The 24,125-nt window shown below is 35.9% G+C and overlaps 3 protein-coding genes and 2 long non-coding RNA genes across 7 annotated transcripts; all 5 read right to left on the reverse strand.

The window, feature by feature from the left end:
• Positions 1-289: 289 nt before the first annotated feature.
• On the reverse strand, positions 290-1,075 carry LOC110669667 (uncharacterized). Its single transcript, XR_002497757.2, has 2 exons — positions 831-1,075; positions 290-752 (listed from the first exon to the last, which is right to left on the reverse strand). It is a non-coding gene; the product is annotated as an uncharacterized LOC110669667 (long non-coding RNA).
• Positions 1,076-4,883: 3,808 nt separating this feature from the next.
• LOC110669545 (structural maintenance of chromosomes protein 2-1) lies at positions 4,884-15,462 on the reverse strand. 2 transcript variants are annotated; one of them, XM_021831249.2, is made up of 23 exons: positions 15,268-15,460; positions 14,768-15,215; positions 13,592-14,272; positions 13,277-13,420; positions 12,869-13,159; positions 12,583-12,768; positions 12,332-12,496; positions 12,184-12,243; positions 11,881-11,943; positions 11,518-11,609; positions 11,249-11,345; positions 10,609-10,725; positions 10,273-10,491; positions 9,503-9,643; positions 9,266-9,433; positions 8,996-9,180; positions 8,706-8,799; positions 8,535-8,623; positions 8,144-8,369; positions 7,611-7,685; positions 7,279-7,416; positions 5,989-6,808; positions 4,884-5,106 (listed from the first exon to the last, which is right to left on the reverse strand). In XM_021831249.2, exons 2-21 carry the CDS (start codon positions 15,083-15,085, stop codon positions 7,297-7,299), a joined length of 3,531 nt encoding a protein of 1,176 aa, XP_021686941.2. In that variant the 5' UTR covers positions 15,086-15,215; positions 15,268-15,460; the 3' UTR covers positions 4,884-5,106; positions 5,989-6,808; positions 7,279-7,296. The 2 variants fall into 2 exon arrangements, with proteins under 2 accessions (XP_021686941.2, XP_057988646.1); XM_058132663.1 differs by lacking the exons at positions 4,884-5,106; positions 5,989-6,808; positions 7,279-7,416; ... (1 more) ...; positions 8,144-8,369; positions 8,535-8,623 and having other exon boundaries at positions 8,739-8,874; positions 15,268-15,462.
• A 723-nt stretch (positions 15,463-16,185) lies between these two features.
• LOC110669598 (probable aquaporin TIP5-1) lies at positions 16,186-18,146 on the reverse strand. The gene is made up of 3 exons (XM_021831313.2): positions 17,504-18,146; positions 16,976-17,220; positions 16,186-16,836 (listed from the first exon to the last, which is right to left on the reverse strand). The coding sequence occupies exons 1-3, from the start codon at positions 17,631-17,633 to the stop codon at positions 16,453-16,455; spliced, it is 759 nt and encodes a 252-aa protein (XP_021687005.2). The 5' UTR covers positions 17,634-18,146; the 3' UTR covers positions 16,186-16,452.
• A 379-nt stretch (positions 18,147-18,525) lies between these two features.
• LOC110669596 (uncharacterized) lies at positions 18,526-19,933 on the reverse strand. The gene is made up of 2 exons (XM_021831312.2): positions 19,361-19,933; positions 18,526-18,889 (listed from the first exon to the last, which is right to left on the reverse strand). Exons 1-2 carry the CDS (start codon positions 19,904-19,906, stop codon positions 18,686-18,688), a joined length of 750 nt encoding a protein of 249 aa, XP_021687004.2. The 5' UTR covers positions 19,907-19,933; the 3' UTR covers positions 18,526-18,685.
• A 533-nt stretch (positions 19,934-20,466) lies between these two features.
• On the reverse strand, positions 20,467-23,649 carry LOC110669643 (uncharacterized). 2 transcript variants are annotated; one of them, XR_009142390.1, is made up of 4 exons: positions 23,405-23,649; positions 22,983-23,120; positions 21,973-22,194; positions 20,467-20,694 (listed from the first exon to the last, which is right to left on the reverse strand). It is a non-coding gene; the product is annotated as an uncharacterized LOC110669643 (long non-coding RNA). The 2 variants fall into 2 exon arrangements; XR_009142389.1 differs by having other exon boundaries at positions 23,373-23,649.
• Positions 23,650-24,125: the final 476 nt, after the last annotated feature.

Here is a 24,125-nt window from a genome sequence, read left to right on the forward strand (position 1 = left end):
ATCATTCAAAAAAACAACTTAATTTTAATATGAAAAATTAGTTTCAAAATATGTTATCATAAAAAAAAAAAATTAACGCATTATCTTAAGTATGAGAGAGCTTCCCTTGGTGTGATTTAAACTCATTCTTTATTGTCATACATTGGTTTGAGCTCTTAAAATATATAGTCTATTAGATTTTAATGTTGAGCCATCCATAAATGTGTTTACTTGTAAATTTAATGTTTTAAATGTGTCTAACTATAAATAGTATATTATCCAATATTAATTTAAATAAAGAACATTGTGCTAAATGTAACACTTGGGCAAACTGGCCCTCTTGAGCTAGAAATGTATATGGAAATACATGCTAAAATCATTACAGTTTACACACATCTTTATGTCAACTGTTAATTAAATATTGATGGATATAAAAAGATACATGCGTGATAGAGAAATCAAATACAGTCCTTGAGTGCTCAGATTACATATAAAAACTATCCATATATAATGTTATCATGAGCTTCAATGCTTCACAAAAATGCACATTGCGCTAGCGCATGCTGGATGCTAGCCACTTAGCCTGGCAAGAATTGCAGAACCAGACAGTACCGTATAAGCAGAGAAACGCCACTCTCCTTATTCGTTATTACCCTAGAATCATATTAGATTTTCTCCTACAAATAGAGCCAATCAGGTTTGTTGACCATAATTGTCTCCATGAGGGGCATCTTGAGGCATATAATCTGAAACTAGCATCCTGGCGTTCTCCTCTGCATATAAACAGTATAAAATTAATATCAGGTCATTTAAATAATTAATTTTGCACACTAACAGATTAAAAATTATACCTGTCAGAAGAAGCCTGGCGTTCCTTATCTGATGCCTTGATGCAGCTGTAAAGGCCAGGAGCATTAGCATGAGGATGAACAGAACCACCCAGGGATACAAAACCTTCTTAGAAGCCATTCTTGCTAGTTCACCGAGTACATATCTGAGATTCTGAGTGTATATATATATATATATATATCTGCCTTTCAATGGACAAAATATTATATGTATATATATATATATATATCTGCCTTTCGATGGACAAAATTTTCGGCTGAACGCGAATATATATACATATATATCTGCCTTTCAATGGACAAAATTTTATATATATATATATACATCTGCCTTTCGATGGACAAAATTTTCGGCTGAACGCGTTGATTAATACGGTCTGTGTGTAGGAATCTGTCATGCGTACGCGTATAGCTATTATTTTAATTTATGTATCTCATTTCACACTTGGAAAATTATTTTGATGCATTTAATTTGGATTTGGTTCAGTGCAAAAAATTAAATCATGTAATTATCATATAGGCATGGGCGGAAAGCCATTAATTGATACTAATCATTACAACTGTGGACTTGACTTCATAAACGTGGAAGTCATGGCCACTCGCAAGAGTCCCCGTGCAAATTAATTGTACATATGTTAGCGTTTTATAACATGTAACTAAATATTCTTTTTTTTTTTTAATTTTTCTAAATAAGCAAGTTACCAAATGGAGCTTTAGGTTTTTCATTCATCAAATTGGGATTTATTTATTTTTATTTATTTCACTAGCCCTTAAGTTGAAAATTTTTACAATCTTAAAATACTCTAATATTAAAAAGTTATTTTTTTTACAGTTAAATAAAAAATACCCATAAAGTATTAACAATTACTGTATTAACACTCTCACTCAGATAATTATTAATTGAGAAAAGTTTTAGCACATGCTTATAAACCCCCCACACTTTCTAATAATGTTCAACAGGACACTGTTGCAATGTTGAGTTTGAGCTACACCTTTGATAATTTTAATCCTCTTTTCCCAGTTCAATTCCCTGGCTCCTTTGTCGCAGTTTAGCATATTAGCGAAGCTGCGCTTTCTATGAACTCATAAACTAAAAATGTATGCATTCCTCGAGGACAGAATCCATGGAGTTTCACTATGTTACGATGGCGTATATCTGCTAAAGCTGCTGCCTTATCGCTGAAACATTTTATCCTCTCAACTTCCCCTTATCTGCCCAGATAATTCAGCTTCTTCACTGCCAAGACTAAAGAACAGACATTTTCACTTTGTAAACCTTTCCGGTTCCTCCCTCTCCAATGCAGCAGATGTCATTGAGGTTTCTTGTAGCTTTAATGATGTCTTTTTATCCTTCCATTAAAATAACAGATCGAGAATGGATCTTCCCTGCTGCTTGATTGGCTTCCGTCTTTTGACATATTTATTGAGCTCCATGGGATGCGAAATGCAAGAACACCAACAAACGCAAGTGAAAGGAACAACCACCGGCTATTGGAGCAACAATAATGACAAACCTTCGACCATATGAACAAATTCTTCAACAGTAATCGAATGAAGAATACAAACGGCTCAGAGAAAAAAGTAAGAGAAAAAATGGAGAAAATGAAGCTCATTTTCAACGATAACCGCTCATAACAGATCTACACATATTTATATTGTTCTTATACAGGAAGTAAATAGATCTAAGTGGATTGCCAACTAAAATTCCCGCCATTTCAGTTCCAAGTTGCTGTTCTTCAACATCATGCAACGCACCGTTTCTAACTTAGAAATAAACGCGTCGTTTCATTTAACCTGCAGCACAGTGTTTCACTCATCTTCTTCAGTACACGATTCTTCTGTCCAGCGGGGAGCATACTTGAATAAATTAAAACTTCCTCGGTTAGAACATCATCAACACCATATCACTGCATAAGTCCTTATTGTTGCTGTAAGCACTAGGCTGGGGCTGAACGGAGGATGTTACTATCAGGAAGTGGACCATCGAACTCCACATGTTGCTAAGAGAAGCAGGAATTGAACCACTAAGATTATTGCGATAGGTTCAGCTGTTCTGAACTCGTAAGCATCCCAAGCTGAGAAGTTGTTTCTTCAGTAAACATATTATAGCTCAAATCTAGTAAATGTTGTAAAGCCATAAGATTACCAATTTGATATGGGATTGTCCCGGTCAAGATATTCTTGCCCAAGCTTAACCGTTGAAGTCTAATACAGTCGCCTATTTGATGAATCTAGAGACTGCAGGCTGTATAGTTCTCCAATTTCCGCTGGCACCTGACCTGAAGGACTATTATCTTTCAGGCTTAGAAACAACAGTTTGGATAATTTTCCAAGTTGCGCCGGCATCTGCCTGGAAATTTAATTGGAAGAAAGGTCAAGCACTGCTAGCCAATTCGACCGACTAATCTCAACAGCGACTTCGCCGCTAAGCATAATCCCAGCAATTCTCAGAACTGAACGAGGGATGGGATCACAAAAATGATTCGCATCTAACGCTAGAAGAGACAGATGCTTCAGGTTATCTATTTCTTCAGGAATCCTGCCACCAAGCCCTGTAGTTTGGAGGAGTAAATATTTTAGACTAATTGGCAGCACCTGTCCCATTAGGGAACAAGCGCTGGTCTTTTCGAGAAATATCAAGCTCATAAACCTGAATGAGATTGGCAAGAGAAAGAGGCAGAGTTCCATTAATTAAGAGATCTGGTGGAAAGGTCAAGGATTGGATTTTGGAAAGTAGGCCAATGTCGGACCGAATGGTTCCTGAGAGTTGGTTTATGTGGAGAAGATTTGGAAAGGAAGAGAAATCTAATTCTTGGAGAGTTATTGTCAAGCCTGTATGGGAAAGATTTATTTCAGCAACACTTCCTGCATCATCACACATTATTCCGCTCCATTTGCAATGACTTGTGTTACTGGAACAGGCATCTTCGGGGGGAAAGTACCCATGAATAAAGAATTGACTGATTTCCTAGGCTTGATTTTCCACTTGAAGAGGGTCAGAGCTTCCGCGATTGCAGCAAAGCTTGCTTTACAGGAAGATAGTAATGCTGTCCTGGAAACCAAATGAGCACGGGACACAATTCCCTTGGTTAGCAGTAACTGAGAAGTTCCCTCTTCCTGCTATCCAGTTGCTGGACATTTATCCCATATGCACACTCATGGTTTACCTTTCGATTCATTTGGACAAATTTCCTGCAGCAAGTACTAGCATCTGATACTGGTGGGTTACATTCGTATCAAAATTGTCGCCTTAGAAAGTAGAGTTTCTACCAAATTCGCGTAGCAAAACTATGTCCGCGTTCACATATGCCCCGGCATTCATTGAATCTTATCCTGTAGGCACAAGGCCAAGAACAATATGGGGTTACTGTTCATTACCGGACCAACTAACTCTGTCAAATTGTGTCAAGGCTGCTTTCCATTGATAAATAATTGTATTAAGGTTGCTTTTGGATTACACATTGTCTTAGCAAGATTTGACTGTAGCACCAAATATGGACTGCTCGTTGATGCAATATAAGGTCCAAATCCAATTCCAATGAGATATCAGTTAAATGTTTTAAGTCCCTTAATGGTGGTTGTCAAATTCACCATCGAGAAGAAGGTTTAAGGTTGGTATAGAAGCACCAGTGAACGCAAATGCATTTGGAGTCTATCATTTGCTTTTATTTTCCCAATCAAAATGATTATATGTTTGAAGTTTCGCTTAACTATACATTTGTGTGGCATTAGTGGAACCTAAACAATTAAATGGTGCACAAGCAACGATTGAAGTCAAGTTTTTGGGCTAGGATATGGGCCCATATGAGAAAAGTCGAGTTTTCAGGCTACTGCCCTGAGAAGCAGCACCATCACTAACCTTTGAGTAATAGTAAGTAATTAATTTTACGATTTTCAAAGCTTTCCTAAATTCATTTTCGAATTTTTAATGATTGCCTGCTAAACTCTTTGAAGTTGTTTGTATATGTGAATGGCAGCCTAATAGACGACATGCATTTAATATCTTATACGGTTTTTCCCCTGTACATCTTCTTCAAATAAACAAGAATTTGAAGATCCTGACAAACCAAGAACCTGGCAGAATTATTATTGCATCATTTGCTTGCTCTTATTACGTATGAGATTTCCATCAAGCATTATGGTTCTTACAGAGGATAAGATCACAAATAATTTATTCATTGACTAACAGGAGATTAATAGTGTCCATCCCAAGGACTATCTGATTGTTTAGGTGCCCCTCCAACTTTAAGCTCCACTAGGTGCACCCTGTTCTCTTCATCTGAAAGATTAATGCATGTATTAGCAAAAGTTTTTATGTAATTTCAAGTGGTCTATGCCAGGAAAGTGCAATTACAGAAAGAAGAGAGAGAAGAATAGATTCTAGAGAAATTAAGGCTTTGTTTGGTTTCTTAACTTTTCAATCTTGGATTTTAATATCTGGTTTTCGGCCTTTTAATTGAAATAATACTTTCGAAGTTCCAACTTCTATTTTTTTTTTTTTATGGGATTAAGGAACTGTTTCAATTTTTAAGTTAAAAGATCAAAATGCTGTTTAAAATAAAACTTAGAAATTTAAATATATGATATTCAAAAAAAAAATCAAAGTGTACTAATTTTTTAAAAAAAAATTTGATGAATATTTAATTTATTTTTTTTTAAAAGGCAACGATTCAAATACAAAATTTACTAAATTCAAAAAATCCGCAACTGTTCATAATCTACCTTAATTAAATATTCGAAGGGACTTCCTCAACAGCCTAATATTGCCCTGATTCCTGTAGGAACTTCAATAGTTTTTTTTTTTTTTCATACACTTGAAAATGTTTTTTTTTTCTTTCTTGTTAAAAATTAGAGATATCTTGGCTTTTTTCTTTTTATTTTGAAATAACTAAGCTTAATAATATTATAATTATTTTTAAAATTACAAAACTTTAAATTTTAATTAAATAAAATTAGAGAGGACTTGAATAATTATAGTCAAGTTACCCGGAAGCTCATTTGGCTCCACTATTTGATTGATAGCGATTAGTCCCAACTGAAAACTATTTCAATGAACTATACTCGAAGAAACTCAAGAAAACCCCAAAACAGCTAGCCCTATGATAGGAGTACATTGCGTTTTATTTGAACATATAAAAGACCAGGAGGCATATAGACTTACTTGGCATTGAAGGCTTAGAAGAACGTAAACCCAGCTCCCTTGTTGCTGCTTGCGAAGTAAGCAAAAGCATAACAAAGAGAACCACTAAAGTAATGAAGTACTCCTTCAATGCCATGTTTTTCTTCTTACTTAGCTGATACAACCATAACCATGTCATGGACAAAATATATAGTACCATATCCCATTTCGTTTTCCTCTTAGATTAGAGCCCCCACGATTGACCAGTAATAGGCATGTCGAATTCCCCTAGAAAGAGAGGCATCACTGTACATGAACAGGAAGACATCATAACTTTTGACTTAAGTTCGAACAATGCACTTTCTAATTGTGAATGCCACCATTTAACTCCAGTACGGCATTTTCTTAGTGCAAGCATACCAACTCCTTTTTCGTGGCCAATGAGACCCGATGCTAAATTTTTGAAATTAATCAAATTTAGGCTATACGCCCAGTCTATGAATTCTGCAAGCTCTCGATTTCAAGTGACCCAATCCACTGGACGCAAACTCACCTACTATTTGTAGGCCTCCACTACTCCTCAAATTGCATAATGTCTTTCATCTAAACTATGTCAATTTTGATCACAGAAATAATTTGATTGAACAGAATTACATGTTTTCTTTTCATATATCTACCAGCATTAACATACAATAAAGTTAGTACAAATTTCTACAGCTTGACATGCATATTTTCAATTAACATTACATCATCGCGCAACACATTGCAAATAAATTAGCACCAGTATTGGATCACTTTCAGTGTCCAGCATTCCCGGCCAAACTCCCCAATCTTTCAATTGACAATCTCTGCAACAAATAATCTGACCAAGCAAATTTCAAGTAATTAGAAAGGGAAGGCGAAGCCAGGGAGAGAAGTATGCAAATGGTAAACGCATAGTTATTTTTCCCAATTGCTACAACAATAAAATAATGCAGCCGCACAAAGATGACTAACAAAAATGTCAAATTATTTAAAATTTCATTCTCGCCATGATCAGCACCATCACACTAACTCCCTTTCATGAATACTTTTACAACTTTTAAGCATTTGCTAATGTAGGGTCATGAAACCCATTGAGCACTGTAAATCATAGTGGGATGTTATTAACTATAAAAAAATTGAAAACATGAATTCTAAAATAATCGGAATTTTGTGTTACTATTAGTGGTATATTAATAGCATATGGACTAGAGGGGCATTAATGAACTAGAGAAACATTAGCAACAATAATAAATGCATGGAACTTATGATTGAAAGCAATAAATCCCTAACAAAGTAGACCAGTAGAACCTGGTAATATAAAAGCAATCATTTGTTTTGCTTAGCGGCAACAGTCCTCTGTACGGTTGAAACACCATCCACAAATTTAGTTCGGAAAAGAACATTTGCATTGTTGAACATGCCTTCTTTCAGCGAAACCACAATAAACTACAAAACAACCAAAAAAACAAGTGTAAGACGAAATGCAAAGTACATTTTGCTTAAAAATAAATGAAATGTCAAGAAATTATGTTATTCCACCTCATTCACCAAATTTTGATCCACCTCAACTCTCCATATTTTGTTGTTAAACTACTTCCTTTTCCATTAAATGCACAAATAGGAAAAAGAAATTCATTGACCTGGGAATGTGGAAAGTGAGCTTTGATCATTCTCCCTATGTTCTGCGTATGGCTTAAATCAAGAGCAGCATCAACCTGTAAACAGTCCCAATAATTAAATTCTTAGCAAATCCACTCCATGATAGTTTTATTCCAAATATGTAAAGTATGAGACCAAACAAAAATGAAATCAAAATTAGTGTTTGATGAAGTAGCTCTGGTATAACGAGAAACAATTGAGTGTATAAATCAAAATTAGCATTTGATGAAGTAGTTCTGGTATAAAAGTGTACACATATTTCAATTGCGTTTAAAATCCCCTCAACAATGTCCCTACACTGCGATTTAGAATTTTATAAAAACTTTCAAAAGCACATACATTTGTCCCTTTCTTTTCATGTGCCGATATGTATGAACTTGGATTAAGCTTGAATTTTGCAAAAACAATGTAATCATAATTTAACCATTAAGTCCAAAATATCTAAAAGGGTAAATGGATTGGAAGCAGATTTTGTAAAACCCAAATAATAAAGGAAAATTCACCTAAAGCATACCTCATCCAGGATATAAAGTGGAGCTGGCTTGAAGAGAAGCAATGCCAAGATTAGAGAAAGGGCAAGCAGAGACCGTTGACCTCCACTTAGTTCTGACAAGGATTGTTTCCAAACACCTCCAAATGCAACACGAACCTCTACACCATCCAGGAAATTGCAACCTTCAGGAGGTTCTAGTTTTGCCATGGTTCCAGGTAATAGGGTAGAAAAAATGGATCCAAAGTCACTGAAAGTTCAAAAATTGCAAAAGCAACTATGGTCAAGTTTTCTTAAATAAAATATCATAGCATGCATCACAAGCATGAATAACATGAATGATTACTTAAAAAAGAAAAGGCAAGAAGGAAGTAGAAAATCTAGCACATATGAAGAAAGAAAATAACATTCTCACCTGTTAACTTTAACCCAAGTGACTTTGAGAGTTTCCTTCTTTTTCTCATCAAGCTCCTCAATCACCTTCTTGATTTTAGACTTGTCATTCTAGTTAAACACAAAATTAGCAAAGCACAAGTGTAGGGAAGCATTGCTACAAACATGTTCATGCCAATTCGGGGTAAACTACCTCAATGATGTTTTTCTTGGACATTAAATCATGGTACTCATCTTCAGCTTTCTCAAACATTGCCATAACCTTCTTGTTCACCCTTTTCTCAAGGCTTTATAAGAGTGGGGAAAAAAAATCAGCGCTCTAGTGTTATGCCAGCAAAAAATAAAATTTAACAATACAATACCTAGAACACAAGCATAGACAACCATTTCAGTCTGAGAATCGAAATTGCTGAAAAATAAAATGTGTAAAAAGTAGTAATAGTAACAGCAATTAAAATATTTAAAGCTTTCTAAGTCACACACCCTGATTGTTCAGCTTGCAACTTCTCAAGTTCTTTCCTTGCTTTACAGGCATCACGGGACATAAAATCATAATCTGTCCCACTTCTTCCAAATAGTTGTTTCTCAGAAGCAATCCAGGCATGCTTCTCAATTAATTTGTCCACCTTCATAGAGCAATCTTTTTGTTCCACTTCCATTCTTTTCACCTATTCCGGCAATTGAAAAGTGCATCTTTTAGCAACTCAAGTTGGAGTGTTGGACACTTTGCATACAAGATTATAACCAAAATACCTCATTTTCTAGCTTCTTCCTCTCAAGCTTTGTCTCACCAACTTTATGTTGAAGTTTTTGCTGCTCCTTCAGAATGCTGCTAATTTGAGAATCGCATTCCTTCATCTTTTGACGTATCAAATCTAGCTCAAATTGAGCTTGATCATGATTATTACGTATGGAAACAACCTGCAAGAGGGGCATGCATTGTAATAACTTCAAACCAATGAAATTGCCAAAGATTATATCCAAGTTTACCTTGGCTTTTTGTTCTTCTATTTCCAAATTGAGATGGTTAATTTGCATTCTCAAGGAACCTAATTGACTCTCCAAAGATGTTTGTTCTTTAATGACAGCTTCCTGTTCCATAATAAGTCTCTCTCTTTCATTCTCATGCCCCTATTTGCAGCAAAAACCATGCCCAAAATATTAAAATACTATTGAAGAAAAAAAATCAATCAAACCAACAAATATGACTAAAGTTGTAAAAAAAATGTTTTCTATTTCCCTCCGTTTGACAGAGTGTTCTTTACTCCTTGAGCTGTCCCAAAAGGAAAATGCTTTACTTAAAAATTTTTCTCACAAATAAGATGTGAGCATGTGGCATGTGATATATTCTGCCATTTAATAATGATATAATAATGGAATTATTGATAAAACAAACATGCAGTGTGTTTGCAGAAAACCTTGCAAGGTTTTTTATAAAGCGATTCATGTCCCAAAACCTCATCCCCAAATGTAATGAGGATAGTTTGAAAGGATAATACTCAATATAGGGGGTGGCAAACTGGCAATACATTATTGTCCCATATTTATCTTTAGACTTTCAATTTTGACGCTCTTTGTGAGATTGAGAGACAGATAAGATGGTAAGACAAACAAACCTAAATCTCAAAGCATGAAAAACTTCACACTTTCCACGTTTTTAGCATTCTCCTCGAATGAATTTTTGAAAAAAAAATTGTGACAGTTAAAAAATCTAAACGATCATATGATATCTAGCAAGTCTTAGCAATATCAAAAAATACCTTGAGATCCTTTGAAGCTAATTGTACTTCAGATTTTATAGCCTTAATTTTTTTCTCCAAGTCTTTCAGCCTGCCTTCTCGATTATTATCATGCTCTTTTATTGATTTCTCAAGCATCGAGACCATACTAACACACTCTTTGTACAAAATTTGCTTTTCTTTGGCTTTAGAATTTGCTTCTTCAAGCTCCTGCTCAATCTTCTTCACCAACTCACCAAGCTTTACAAAATAAGAAATACAGCATAAGTGCACTATTGTATGAAAAAAACACAGCATCATGACAAATTAAAATAAAGAGGTTAAACCTGTTATGTAAGAAGGGAAAGGTACAAAAACCTTGTGATGCTCATTTTGCTCAGCCCTGCCTTGAAATAATGACAGGTCATAATGTTTAAGCTCTAGCTGTTTTTTAAAGTCTGTGAACTTTTTATGAAGAGGCAAGAGCTCTGTAATCTGCAATTTCAAAATTCAGCAGCAATAAAATTATTGCACCTAAAAGCTCTAGAAATGGAAACCAGCATTTAAAAAACAACAGCTCTTAAAGTTGCAACTCTAAGATTATGTGCCTGAAAAACTAAAAGAGCAAGGCAGGCAATTCAAGGAAATGAGGGAAAAATAAGAGAAAAAAACATCCAATTATTGTTGCTTATTAGACCACAAAGCTTACAAAACAGATTAAGGTAACATATAAGAAGAAGAAAGGATAAATGCAATAAGCAGTTATTTGAATTTTGATGCACAAAATTTAAGGCACCAAAATAGTACAAAGGTTGTATCAAGATGCAATTCAAACAAACAATAATTAGATAAATAAAAAGCATCAAAGTTCAATAAACAAGAAGATGTAAAACATAGATTGAAGTGCATTGACCATGCATTCAACATAGAAAAAATCCTAATGACTAGAAGAACTTTCTCCCCTTTTTATCTCTCTCCTTATGCATGAAAATGAAATACAATGATGTTCAAGCTCTACCTTTGCTTCAATTCCAGATAATTTTCCTTCATGTAGTAAAAGCTCTGATTCAGCCTCTGCTAATTCATGAAGTTGCCTTAACAGATCACCACCACCCCTGTAAGGAAAAAAAATTCTTATTTCAACAGTCCGCCAAAAAGATCATATAAAAAATTAAAAGCATCACTTAATGCTAACTGGAACAGTAATAGCCCCATTTTACTCAATAAAGCAAACAAATAAACTGAGAAAACAATGAAAATTTTCTATTAAGCATTTACTCATCTTACTTGCGACTTCCACCAGTCAAAAGACCACTTGGTTGAAATATATCACCTTCAAGAGTGACACTGGGAGTGCGAATTTCTCGACTAAAAGCAATCTATGAAACATCCAATAGAGAATAGTTCAAAATATACACACTAAGGGAGAAAAAATATTCCATATATTAGCAAATCCATCCTTTCAAGTAACTAGGATAACGACATGGTGTGCTCACTAAAGACCTGACCATAAGAAACTATTACACCGGAAATTTTTTTTTTTTTTTAAAGGAATGTTACGATGGTTACTGTTACTCAGTTGTGTAAGAGGAAATGTTAATTGTTTGGCTAATGCACCACTTAAGAATGTTTTGCCAAAAACTAACATACCTCCTTCGCAGCATCAATGGTTTTGCAAACAAAGGTCGAACCAAATACATATTCCATAGCACTCTGCAGTAAAAGTCAACTTTAGACTTAGAGAAAAACAATTTCAAAGAAAATGTAACATAAAAGCATTTAGATTCAGCCAAAAAAAAAGAATAAAAATATATGTAAAAGCATTGCAAAGAATTTCTCAGTCCTATGAGAGAAAATTTTTCAAAGTGTCAAAATAGATATTGGACCAAGCCTCAACAGATTTTTTTTTGTAATTTCCATGAAAATAAATCAACAGGCCTAGGGTTAGCGTACACTTAAGTCCTCATCGTAACCAACTAAAGAAAGTGCTAGTTCTGCATTCCCCTTGCCAACCTGTACACACAATCAGAAACCACCGGACAAAAGTGAAAAATGCTGTTTGGCATTTAATTTTTGAAATGGGATCAAAATAATAACTAACCAATCTAATAGCAGCCTGCTGAACTCGTTGGGGCACGGTATGAGATTGAATTTTGTTCAAAGGAATAATTGTTACTCTTCTTCGGAGATCACCCTTTTGAAGAAGTAGCTTTCCAGTATTTTCAGTGTCCACAACAACATTAAATAACTTGCCACCTGCAGTAACCTGCATACCAACTCAAAATAAGAATCACCACCCCTTGTAGAAATTTGCAGTTGTAAAACGAAGTGTATGATGTATGCAGTGCTGACCTCTAAGCCAGTCATTGTAGAGCTATCCTTTACTTTGATAAGCTTTGCTACAACACCTTTTACTTTTGACCTATCAAAGTTTTTCACAGGATCTCGGTATGTGAACTGGACATTTGATAGTTGTGCTGAAAGATCCCGTATTTTGTCTTTCAACTTCTGCCCAAACTCCATTTCAGATGTACAATCCTGAAAAAGAGTTTTGGTTTACAAAATGAGTAACGAAAAAGACATTTATAGATGATCATGGTGCTGGAGAAGAAATACCCAAGAGGCAGAGCAAACAAACCTTTTGCAAAGCTTCCATCTGGCCCTCCTTGTATGGAAGAGATTCCAATGATAATTTAACATGTTCCAAATCTTTTTTTCTAGCATGAAACTCATTCTCTACAGCAACAGCTTCCTCACGCTTTGACACTAACTGACGCCTTTTCTCCTTCAGCTCTTTTTCACAATGGCTGAGTTTTGTTTTCAACTGTTTCAATTCAGTTTCTGCACTCCCAACAGCCACCTTTGCTTCAGCTAGTTGATCTTCAAGGCATTTCTCCTCATTTCCACTGCTCTTACCAGCTAAGACACCCTATCCATAGCAACTGAAACTTTATTAAAGAAAAGTTTGTTTTGCAATCAATGCAAAAAAATGCCCAATGCTTACAGAGTAAAATTAACAAGATTGACAACTATATGTACTTCTTACTTGGTAATCCTTCTCATGCTCGTCCAAATTCTTAGAGAGTTTCTCAACTCTCTTTTTGAGATCAGCTGCTCTTTCTTCAGACTTTCTCACAGCACTAGCCCCCTCTTCCACAGATTGCTTCAAGTCTTCGACACTATAGACTATCTGGTAACATGAAAAAATGAAATCTGAATCTTATATCACAAGTCCCAAGGAGTTTAGAAAAAGTGGAGTGTGGCAAAGGAGAAGAAAAGTTTATTTAAAATGCTAGTGTAGGGGCACAAAGCTATAAAGCACATAAAAGAAACAACTGAGTCAGCAAGGATAGCTCGTCACCTTTTGAGCATTCTCATTTTCACTCCTTAAAGTATCGTCCTTATTATTCAACACAGATATCTCACGCACAAGATCTTGAGAGAGCATATGTACTTTCTCTGACAAAGTTTTTACTTCCCCGCCCATACTAGCTTCTTTTTCAGCAGTCAATTGTGATATTTTTGTCTCCATTTTCTGTATTTCCACCTGTGTCCTTTCTTTGTCATTATCAATCTCCAAAATCTTGGCTTTTATTTGTTCCACCTCAACAACTGCAGAGTCCCTAATCTTCTCTGCTTGAAAATATTCATAAGCAATGCAAAATCTTTTGAGTCGATCTAATTCAGCATTTCCATTGGCCCACTGCATATACTGCATCCTTTCCTTCCTCAATTTCTCCAAAGCAGGAAGTATTTCCTGGTCAAGAAGCTTATTAATCTCATCAACCTTACTCTGCTTCTTCTCAAGTGTTTTCAGTGCAGAATCTTTCTTTGTCTCATACATTCTAGTCCCAGCAGCCTCTTCCAGCATGGATAAAATCTCAGGGGGCTTCATATTTAAGACCTTTGTGATGCGTCCTTGCATAATGAGAAAATGCGGATTGTTCACATTCAGCTGCACTGAATGGAAAAGATTTTGAACTTGACTAGGCTGCGCAAGCTTTCCATTAATCAGATACTTGTTCCTTCCACCAACCACAATCTGCAGGATAAGTAATAAATCCTTATTTGAAAAATCCTTAACAAACATTCAGTTGCCATTGAAGTAAAGCAGCTAAGCCATTTGAGCAAACAAGCCAAGTCCAAACAAGCTTGAAAGTATTAGGCAAATTTTTAGATTTTGGTTCGACAACCAAATGAATATCATAGGCCTCGAACTTCACTGCAGAAATAGTGGCAAGATCATGTCCATAGTACATCATATGTTTCACTCATACTATGGAGTAATCAGAAAATCTAGTAAACGTAAATTTTCAATAAACATAAAAACTATAAGCAACCTTAGATTTAAGTGTTAAAAAAAAAAAAAAAAGTGAACTCGTTCAAGAAGCTAATTTGATCACCTACAAGACTTTGAAGTTAAAAGAAGAGCATCGCACAAACTACAAGGTTTAAGCCTTGACCGCCTGCCTTTCTAACGTTTTTTTTTTTTTCTAAACAAAAGAAATTAAGCAACTTCACCAAGCATTTAACTAACCTGTCTTGTTACCGTGATCTCTGAATGATCTTCATATCCTAGGGGACTCCTGCTCCTATCAGAGTTATCAAACACGATAGACACAGTAGCCTTAGTAATGCCAGCTTGCCCTTGCTTGTAAACCAGCTCCTGGAGATTCGCTGCGCGAACCTGCTGCAAATTGGTTATACCCAACACAAAGCAAATGGAATCTAGAATGTTCGACTTGCCCGACCCATTCAACCCCGTTATCGCATTAAAGAAAGGATCGAAACCCTGGACCACCGTTCTTGTCGCATATGATTTGAACCCCTCTAAGCATATCTCCTTTATATACATTCTTCCCTTAAATTCAAAGACCTAGGAAAGATAATTGCAAATTCAAACTGCCAAATTTTCCAACCGAATTACAACGGGCGCCCCAAGCCCAAGGATCCCAATCCAATAGAGCTTGCCTTGAGATTTCAAACTGCGGATATTGAAAACCTTGTAGAGATAAAAAAAATAAAAAATAAAAAAACCTAGGATGTGAACAGTGGAGAAAGTGACGCAGTAGGAGATGTTATTTTCAAGAAATTGAAGGTTTCTGAGATAAGAAACCCAACAATCAGTAAGTAGACTGAGGAATCGGAGAAGTGATCTTGGGGATTTCGGGAAGTGGAGGGGTTCGATTATTTTTGAATTACAGAGAGCCATTCCCTCAAAAGTCTAAATTCAGAAGCGGGAAGACGCTTGCTTTTCATATTAAGATGGGCCGGGCTCTTTCTAATGGAACCTATCTAACCCATTATTTGGACAATTGGGCATCACAATACTAAACGATATGAAAGCCTATGATTAATATGTTGGCAGAAGCCAATGTCACCGGCCTACGGCCATTCCCCCTTCTCATTTTTGGCGGTGGAACACCAATTTTTCACACGATTAAAAATTAAAAGAAAGGTCAGAGAGTTTGATAAATTTATTATAAATTTAAAATGAACATATATAAATTCTTCTTATTTTACATATAAATTTTATTTATATATTTATATTTTAAATTTATTATATAAATTTTTTTTTCTTTTTTACAATATCCTATTAATTTTAATTTAAACTATGCAATCCAGTTATTTTCAAATTCTCGAATTTCTACCCCTTCATGTTCAGAATTATTCATTTCTTTCATCAGAAATAGCCTCAAAATATTTCCCAATGCGATCATCAATTTCATCGTAGTTAGGAGACTTTTCCCCTCTCCTCCCATCTCTCGTCAGTTTCACAACCTAAATTCACTTTTCGTTCTTCTACAAGCCCATCAGTCTACTTGTTGCACTAAATAACAACAATTCACATCAGTCTAACATTAATAAGAAAAATAAATGGATGAGGCGGTGATGGTTTGGTCCATTGTGACTTCACTAGATCGGAAGTAATTATTTATATTGATTGCACGAATATTTTTCTACAATTGAAAGCCCTTGATAAATAGATAAATTTACTCCATTCAATTACACACAACCCTGCATGCACATGTACAGACTTGTTTTCCCAATTAAACTAAATACAAAGCACATAAAAACATCGCCTCCTGATTGAGAAAGCAGGCAATGCTAGCCAGCAATGGCACTGCTACTCGAATTACAAAAAGACGCAAGCTGACAAACCCAAAAAAAAAAAATACATAACGAGAAAACTTAAAGAGGAACATTTGCACGAAATTGCAATTACGCTCCAACACCGTCTGAAATTCCCCTAATAGAATCAGGAACTTGATTAGGGAAGACAGCATTATCATATAGAAGCCCTGCAAATGTGCCTCCAATCAAGGGTCCAACCCAATAGACTGCTTGATTCTTGAACCTTCCAGCAATGACTGCAGAACCAAATGCACATGCAGGGTTCATTGAACCACCTGAGAAGGGTCCTGCAGCCAACACATTGGCTCCTGCCATCAGTCCTATTGCCAAGGGTCCGGTGACTCCCTGCAGGCTGCGCCTGGGGTCCCCTGCGGCATAAACAGTGTATACTAAACCAAATGTTAGCACACCTTCTATCACCGACGCTCCAAATCCTGTCATTTCTTCTGCAATTGTGTAGGTAGGAAGACTCTGCAAAATTCAAATACAAAAGTGAGACAGTAGATTGCATAAAAATCAGTCCACAACAAAATCAGTCCACAACTGCAATTAGGATAAAAGGATCAACAATATGAATGTCTTGTGTAGAAATGTGGAAAGATTTCATTACCTGTCCAACAATGACTACTCTCAAGAGAAGACAAGCCATGACAGAGGCTAACATTTGAGAAATCCAGTAGAATAGAGCAGTAGGGACGCTAATGTGGCCTCCAACGGCCAGACTAAATGTGACGGCAGGATTCACATGTCCACCGGAGATGTTGGCAGCGATGTACACAGCCGACGAAAGTGCAAAAGAATTCCCAATAGCAACTATTACTAAACTGGATGGATCTGCTCCTGGCATCAATTTCCCTGTGTAATGACAGAATCAAATATCAACTCTTTGGAATATTTATTACTCTAATGACAAGAAGAGAAATGTTTGCCAACTCCTCAAACCAAAGAAACAAACACCAAAATCAAAATTTCAAACTGTCACGAAATTCCCACCCTACATGTTAATTAGTTTCACATAAAGAAGTTGAGAGTCAAGAGGCTCATGCATGCTACAAGAAACATGAAAAATCAATAATATCCAATTGCATAAAAGATAAAAATAAATGGGTTGGCTTATAAATTGTTATTTAGGACATACGTGCAGCCATTGCAGATCCTACAACTGCAAACACATAAAAGAAAGTGGAGATGAACTCTGCGAGATATGATCTTAAAGCGTCGGGAGTAACAGATTGTTTGAATCGGGCATTTAGAGATGATGGGGCCATTTTTGCCCAGCGAAACAGAAGAAATAAACGGATTTTATGGTTGAAGAGAATTTATGAATTAAGAGAGAAACTATACAGATAGATTAGAACAAAATCTCTCGTCATATATATATGCGCCAAGAAAAGCAACCGTTCGTGAAAAGGCTTGAAAGTAATTTAAGAAGTAAAACCGCTAAATGCCATGCGGCACCATAGCATTTGAGTTTTGGGTATTGGTAGCTATTGTCGTGACCATCCTTCTGAATTTGCGGAATGACCCAGCAAATGATCTCGGTGAAGGAATCGGAGAAATTTCCAAGTTTCAGAGATTGCTATATGAACTTGGAGATCAAAGGGCAATTGCGTTTATTAATTCATATAGCTTTTAATCTGGCTTAGCATCTCTAGAACGCAACAAAGGGGTGGAATAAATGCATGATAGACTGAAAGAATGATCAGTAAAGTGTCCATTAAATCAAAGGAAGCAGTGCTACTTCTGCACAGCCTTACGCCAGCATCGTCAGCACCTTCTTTAGCCATGAAAGTAGTGAACAATTTGATTCTTAATCCAATGCTTATGCTACATCATAATTTAATTAGGCTTGTATTAAAATACAAATGTATATATGAGTGAAATTAAATTCTAATGGCAGAAGAATTTGGCGTTTTTGTTTATGCCTTTTTTAGGAAATCCAAGTGAACTGAGGGCAAAGACAAGAAGGTGCCATGCAAGACATTAGTTCCATCTCAAACGCCGTCGTTTCTGCGATGAATTGGGACCATGTGGAAGGAACTTTTAGTGAAATCACATGTAGGTTTCGGTGTCATGTAGAATATAGTATCTTGGTAAGAAGGCAAGCATCAGTCAAATAAGATACTTGATGTGGCCAAATGACAAGGCACTTCCAAAGTCTGGTAGCAAATCTCAAGTGAAACAGATTCATTTCTAAAACCTCAAAAACTTCTAATACAACTAAAATTTCAAAGGCTATAGCATAATTTTCCCGCCAAAGCAGATTAGTTACCAGATCAGTTGTAAATCAAATACACGTTACATTAGTACAAACTTCAAACTAAGCATTAATATTAAGCTTTTGCAATAGAGAAAGAGGAGGAGGAAGCGACCTCCTGACTGGTCGGACCTCCGTCTTGAAGAGAAGAAAAGAGAGCTTGTCTACAGAGAAATACACAAATCCGCCACTCGAGTGAGTAACAAATGATCCAAAACTCTGGCCCACAACGCAGTGCCATGCCGGCCCATACACTGTATCAAATTCCTGGAACAAAGGGAAATAACCGAGTTTCGAGAAAAAACAAGAGGTCAATTTGATTTTTGACAAATCAGTTTCAGTAAGCAAACTTTTCATTATTTCAAACCGTTTGAAAATAAATTACACCTAAATTGAAAATTTGTGTTTGTTCATCAATTCAAACAAAAGTGTGTGTGCCAGCGAAGCTATTGACAATGTCCCAAAACACAGGTTCTAGTTTCATGACGTTCAAATTTGGAGATATAGTATATTTAGATTTGGACAGAGAACAAATGAAGGATCTAAAAACAAATTCACAGAGTTGCAAGAAAAGCAAGTTATATTATTATTAAGCCAAATTCATTAAATGTTGTGATCTCCATGACTCTAAATTACTATAACAGAGCACTATTAAGGCTTTTGGAGCAGCCAAGGCCTTCAAAGTTAGAGACTAGCTCGAACAAAAAATTTCTCACTTTAATGCGTCCATTGTTTTACCTTCTTGAGATACATGGCAATATGAGTAGGATTAGGCTTCTTCTCCAGATTTGCGTCAAGGACTCCTCTGGTGCACCGAAACGCCCGCTCCTGCATTCCACAGGGCATATCGGCCGATCTCAGCCGTACGTTCAAATCAACGGCTATTGCAGCTAGCTTCGCCTGATTGGGTGTTACCCTTATTATGGGGGGCACTGGTAACATGCGCCCGGGCGGACAGTGCATCTGCACCATTTCTCTGCTCCTTGCCAGTCTCGTCCTCCTCCCGCGCCTCCCATGCTCTGACTGTAGTCTCTCCATGAACTGAAACGAGTCCAGGACTTCGAGAAACAGAGAGAAAACAGATGCTTTATAGGGGGAAATTATGAGAGACGCATTTGGCGGGTAGCAGATATGTTTCAACTTAGAACTTTGACTGGGCAAGCTTTGCATGCGTTCGCTGATTCTGATTGTGAAAGAGACAAATAAGAAACAACTCGTTTTTTTTAGCGTTTTGGACCAAAAATAAGAAAGTGTGATACAGAGGTAAAAGATACGAACAGGCATGTATGGACTCAGACTGCCAACTACTACTGCTACTACAACAGTAATAGAAGTCTAGCCACAATAAAAAATAGAACGTGACTGGGGTATCGAGGGGGCTTCGAGGCAGTTCTCTGCCTTAGCTTTTTGGTACGGGAACTGAGACTAAGACAACTTGATTGATCTATCATTTTGTAGGCCAACGTCAACATTATTAGCCACCGCCCATTATTCACCACCCCCAATCATTATCTTCTTCTCTTCTTTCTGTTTTGCAAATTGAGAAATCTACAGAATTGGTCAGTCCATAAACCGAATGTACGAATCCGAGTTACTGTAGCCCCCCCCCCCAAAACCAAAAAAAAAAGAATCCTGTCCATCAAAAATTCATGCAGCCATCATCTGCTTGAAAATTTAACAACATAAAACAGAGCAACAAGATCAACGTAGTGAAGGCTCAAAATATGAACACATCAATACTTGTCAAAAGTGAAACTCCCTCTATCCAAAAATATCATCGTATTCATCATTCCCGTATAAAGATATTGTAAATCAAAATCATTTTCCAAATGAAATTTGCTCATTAGTCGACTTTTGTGTATATGTAACTGCCAATTTACAAAGCCTGAATCTCTAAGCTGATGCCCTTTTCAGAGGATGGTTCAGAATCCCGGTGCTCACTGACGGAGCTAATGTCTTGAGCAGGGGGAGGATTGACAATGGCCATCGGCATGACAAAGGTATCTGATAGGCGCTCCCTCATCTCCCTATGCTCCTGGCACAAAGCACGCCAATGCATGCAGCAGTGCACCCTGCATGGATCACACGGTGAGTTCTGCAGTCAACAGGAGAGTTATTAAATTGCAAGCCCAGCATACTTAACACTCAGCTTTCCTTCAAAAGACACGACTTTTGTTTTCGGCCTCCACTAATGACCAAATGCAACATCATGCGAAATTAGTAACAACCTATTAGGTGTATGCTAGCTTAACTGGTGAGAAATGTCACTTCAACCTAAGATCAAACCTGGTTAAGGATGGAATCCCATTATATAACCCAACCATTGGGAAACCAAACCACCACCTCCTAAAACAAGGAAGGAAGGAAGGACAGAAAGAAAGAAAGAAAGGTCTTGATTGAATAAGGATCTGGTATCCACTATCCAGTAAGCACATAGTGCATTAATAGTCTAGTTAAATATTAAACTATACAGAGCACCTCGTAATAAAATGCAATTGTTGGCATAATTATAGCAATTAGCATAATTATAGCAATTAGCATAATTACAGTAATTGCTATAATTATGCATTACTATAATTATGCTAACAGCAATTAATATAAAATTTATCAAATGCAATCTGATCAACAGCCAATGACTATCAGCAGATTGGTGTTTTATTGAACAGGCAGCTTATACAGCTAATATGACTGTGGAAGTAACATTCACTACAACAATTTGAAGCACATCATGCTAATCAAATGGCAAACTATAAATTGCAGAATGAAGTTGATCGCATTAGCACAGTTGCAATAGACTTTTGCTTGGATATGGCATAACTAATACAACACCATTCTATTTAAAAAAAAAAATACACACACACACCACTTGGCACTCTCTTCCTCTCTCTCCCACATGGTGGGTGATGCATGCATTTTAGATCATCATTTAGATGTAATTTTTGCACATAATTTACCCTTGTTCATAGCCATTATTATAGATATTAGTATATATTTAGTCAATTTTTTTTTTTTTTTCTTTTTTTTCTTAGTTTTTTTTTTTTTTTTTTTTTTTTTGGTAAATTTGAATTTGGAGATGATGTGGGTGGCGTTTGCAGGCTGATGGATTGGTACACATGGAATTCTTTTAAGTTCTTAGCACTACCACAAAACTCTCCCCTCTCCCCAACGCCCAAAACTCCTATATTTAACAACTCTCAAACAACAAACTGCTTCTATTAAGTATGCAAGGAGGAAGAATAAGGCACTAATCGTCCGTGCATCTACCAAATGAGCAACTACCATTCTTTATAGCCACAGGAGCATTTTAAGGATCCACATAGCCTTGTTATTTATAGAAAAACCAGGGTTACCTTGAGTTGATATTTCCTCTGTAATGATTGCCGAACAAGACCAGTGTATATGCCACACATCCACCAAGCAAAAAGTAAACCCTCACAAATTAGAAATGATGTCCTTGGGTCAACCCCATGGAAGATTGCTGTTGCTGCTGCCAGTGCCATTCCACCTTCGACACAAATGGCTTTCAACATTTTGCCCCAATAGAACACAAGGACAAAATAGTCCAGTCCAGCCTGTGGAGTTGTGGAATAAGGAAATTGTAAAGTTAATCACAGTTTATATGGATGACCAATTACGGCATAGAAATTGGACCTGGAGACAACACTTGTTGAAAGAACAAAGAATAAAACAGAGCCAACCACATAGAAGAGGACAGTAGAAAATAGCATCCATTTTACAGAGGAAGAGTTAAAGATTGGGCCATCTTTCCCTGCCTCAGCAAGAAATAAAGAGTGAACTCTAAAATTATGTTCCCTATGATACAACAATCATCACTAGGAGAACAAAAAATATCATGAATATTCAGAAAAGTTAAATACCTTCTTTTCAAAAAGTAAAACACAAAATTATAAAATAAAAAAAAAATTCAACAAATTTTAAATAGGGAGAGCCTGTAATTATGGCAAATGTAACAATAGCTACAAAAGCCAGCATAAACCAAACGCCCTCAGACAGTTTTAAAGTAGCATATTGCATCGTCTTTCAAGTTTCAATGTATAAAGGATAAATAGAATAATAATAATCCAATTACATCATTCCCGACTGCTACACATATTTTGCATTGGAGCGAAGGTGAACATGAGAAACAGAGTCATACATATGGTTTTGTCATGTTTTGAGGTAATGTTGGGAATACTTATCCCACATTAAGAAAATACAAAGGCTAAATATAAGTAATTGTATTGCAAAGTTGCGCGTAAAGTAATCTACTTATATAAACAATTTGACCAATGGGTAATATATTTTGTGATGTCTTTCCTTGATAGTGGTTTAAATTTGGGATGTAACTTTATCATCTTACATCATATATGATAGGTAGTTGACAACTTTCATTATCTTCAGCACAGGCAAAAATGCCAGTCGTCGAAGGTTCATCTGCAGGTGGCTCAAAGTCTTCGGGCAAGGGCTGCCCACATGCATTGGACTTGCGAACTGCTAACTGCCAAAATGATACATTTCAAAGGTACATTTACACGGTTCTGCCCCAAACTGAAATCCCACGCAAAATATGTAAATGGAATTTGATCCAAGTCAACTAGGCTGATAGAAAATCAGAAATGCCATCTCAAGTGCAAATCAGAAACAATGGAGTCTTAATGTAAACACTTTAAAATTAAATCTCAGAGTCTCGAAACAAAAAGAGAATAACAGAAACATGGACAGGCTGAGAGAGAGAGAGAGAGATTGAAACCTGGGGAACTTCGATGGGCTGATTGAGTTTACCAGGCTTAATGTCCTCTACAGCCGTTTGCTCCTTCGTCAACTTCACATATCGTGAGTGCCCACTTGCATCTGCCAGCTGATCTCAACCACCGAAGATCAAACCCCAGAACAATAAGTCTCCTTTCTTGGGTAGCTGAGAAAATTCTAACCTTAGGCTTCAATTCTTCTAGCTATGAACTGTGTAAATCAGGCAAATATGCAGAACTACTATCGTAGACTGGAGTCTATGCGGTTTCTTCAAACTAATGAACCAAACACGGCTATATATATATATATATATATTAGACCTGCTATTTATGCGGTTATGCTATAGCTATGAAAGAGACTATCATACAAGAGAATTTAATAACTAATATTTTTATCTATGCGTTTTATAAATATTTATTTTATTTTAATAATATAATTTAATATATATTTTTTATATTTTATATTTTCATAATTATATTATAAAATTTTATTAGTAATAATTTTTTCAATTAATTTTATTTTAATGGTTAATATATAATTTTTTATAACATTTGTATTTAATAATGTATCATTTAATTTTAAAATTTAAAATAAATTAATAAGTTATTTTATATTTTTTAAAATTAGTTATTATATACTGATAAAATGGATAAATAAAGTATGTATAGCTATTTTAAAATATGATTATTATTAAATTTTTAATGTAACTGAAAATTTAATACAAAAATATTATTTTTTATAATTATTTTTAATA

This window comes from Hevea brasiliensis, chromosome 13 (assembly GCF_030052815.1).
Source record: "Hevea brasiliensis isolate MT/VB/25A 57/8 chromosome 13, ASM3005281v1, whole genome shotgun sequence".
Taxonomy (NCBI): domain Eukaryota; kingdom Viridiplantae; phylum Streptophyta; class Magnoliopsida; order Malpighiales; family Euphorbiaceae; genus Hevea; species Hevea brasiliensis.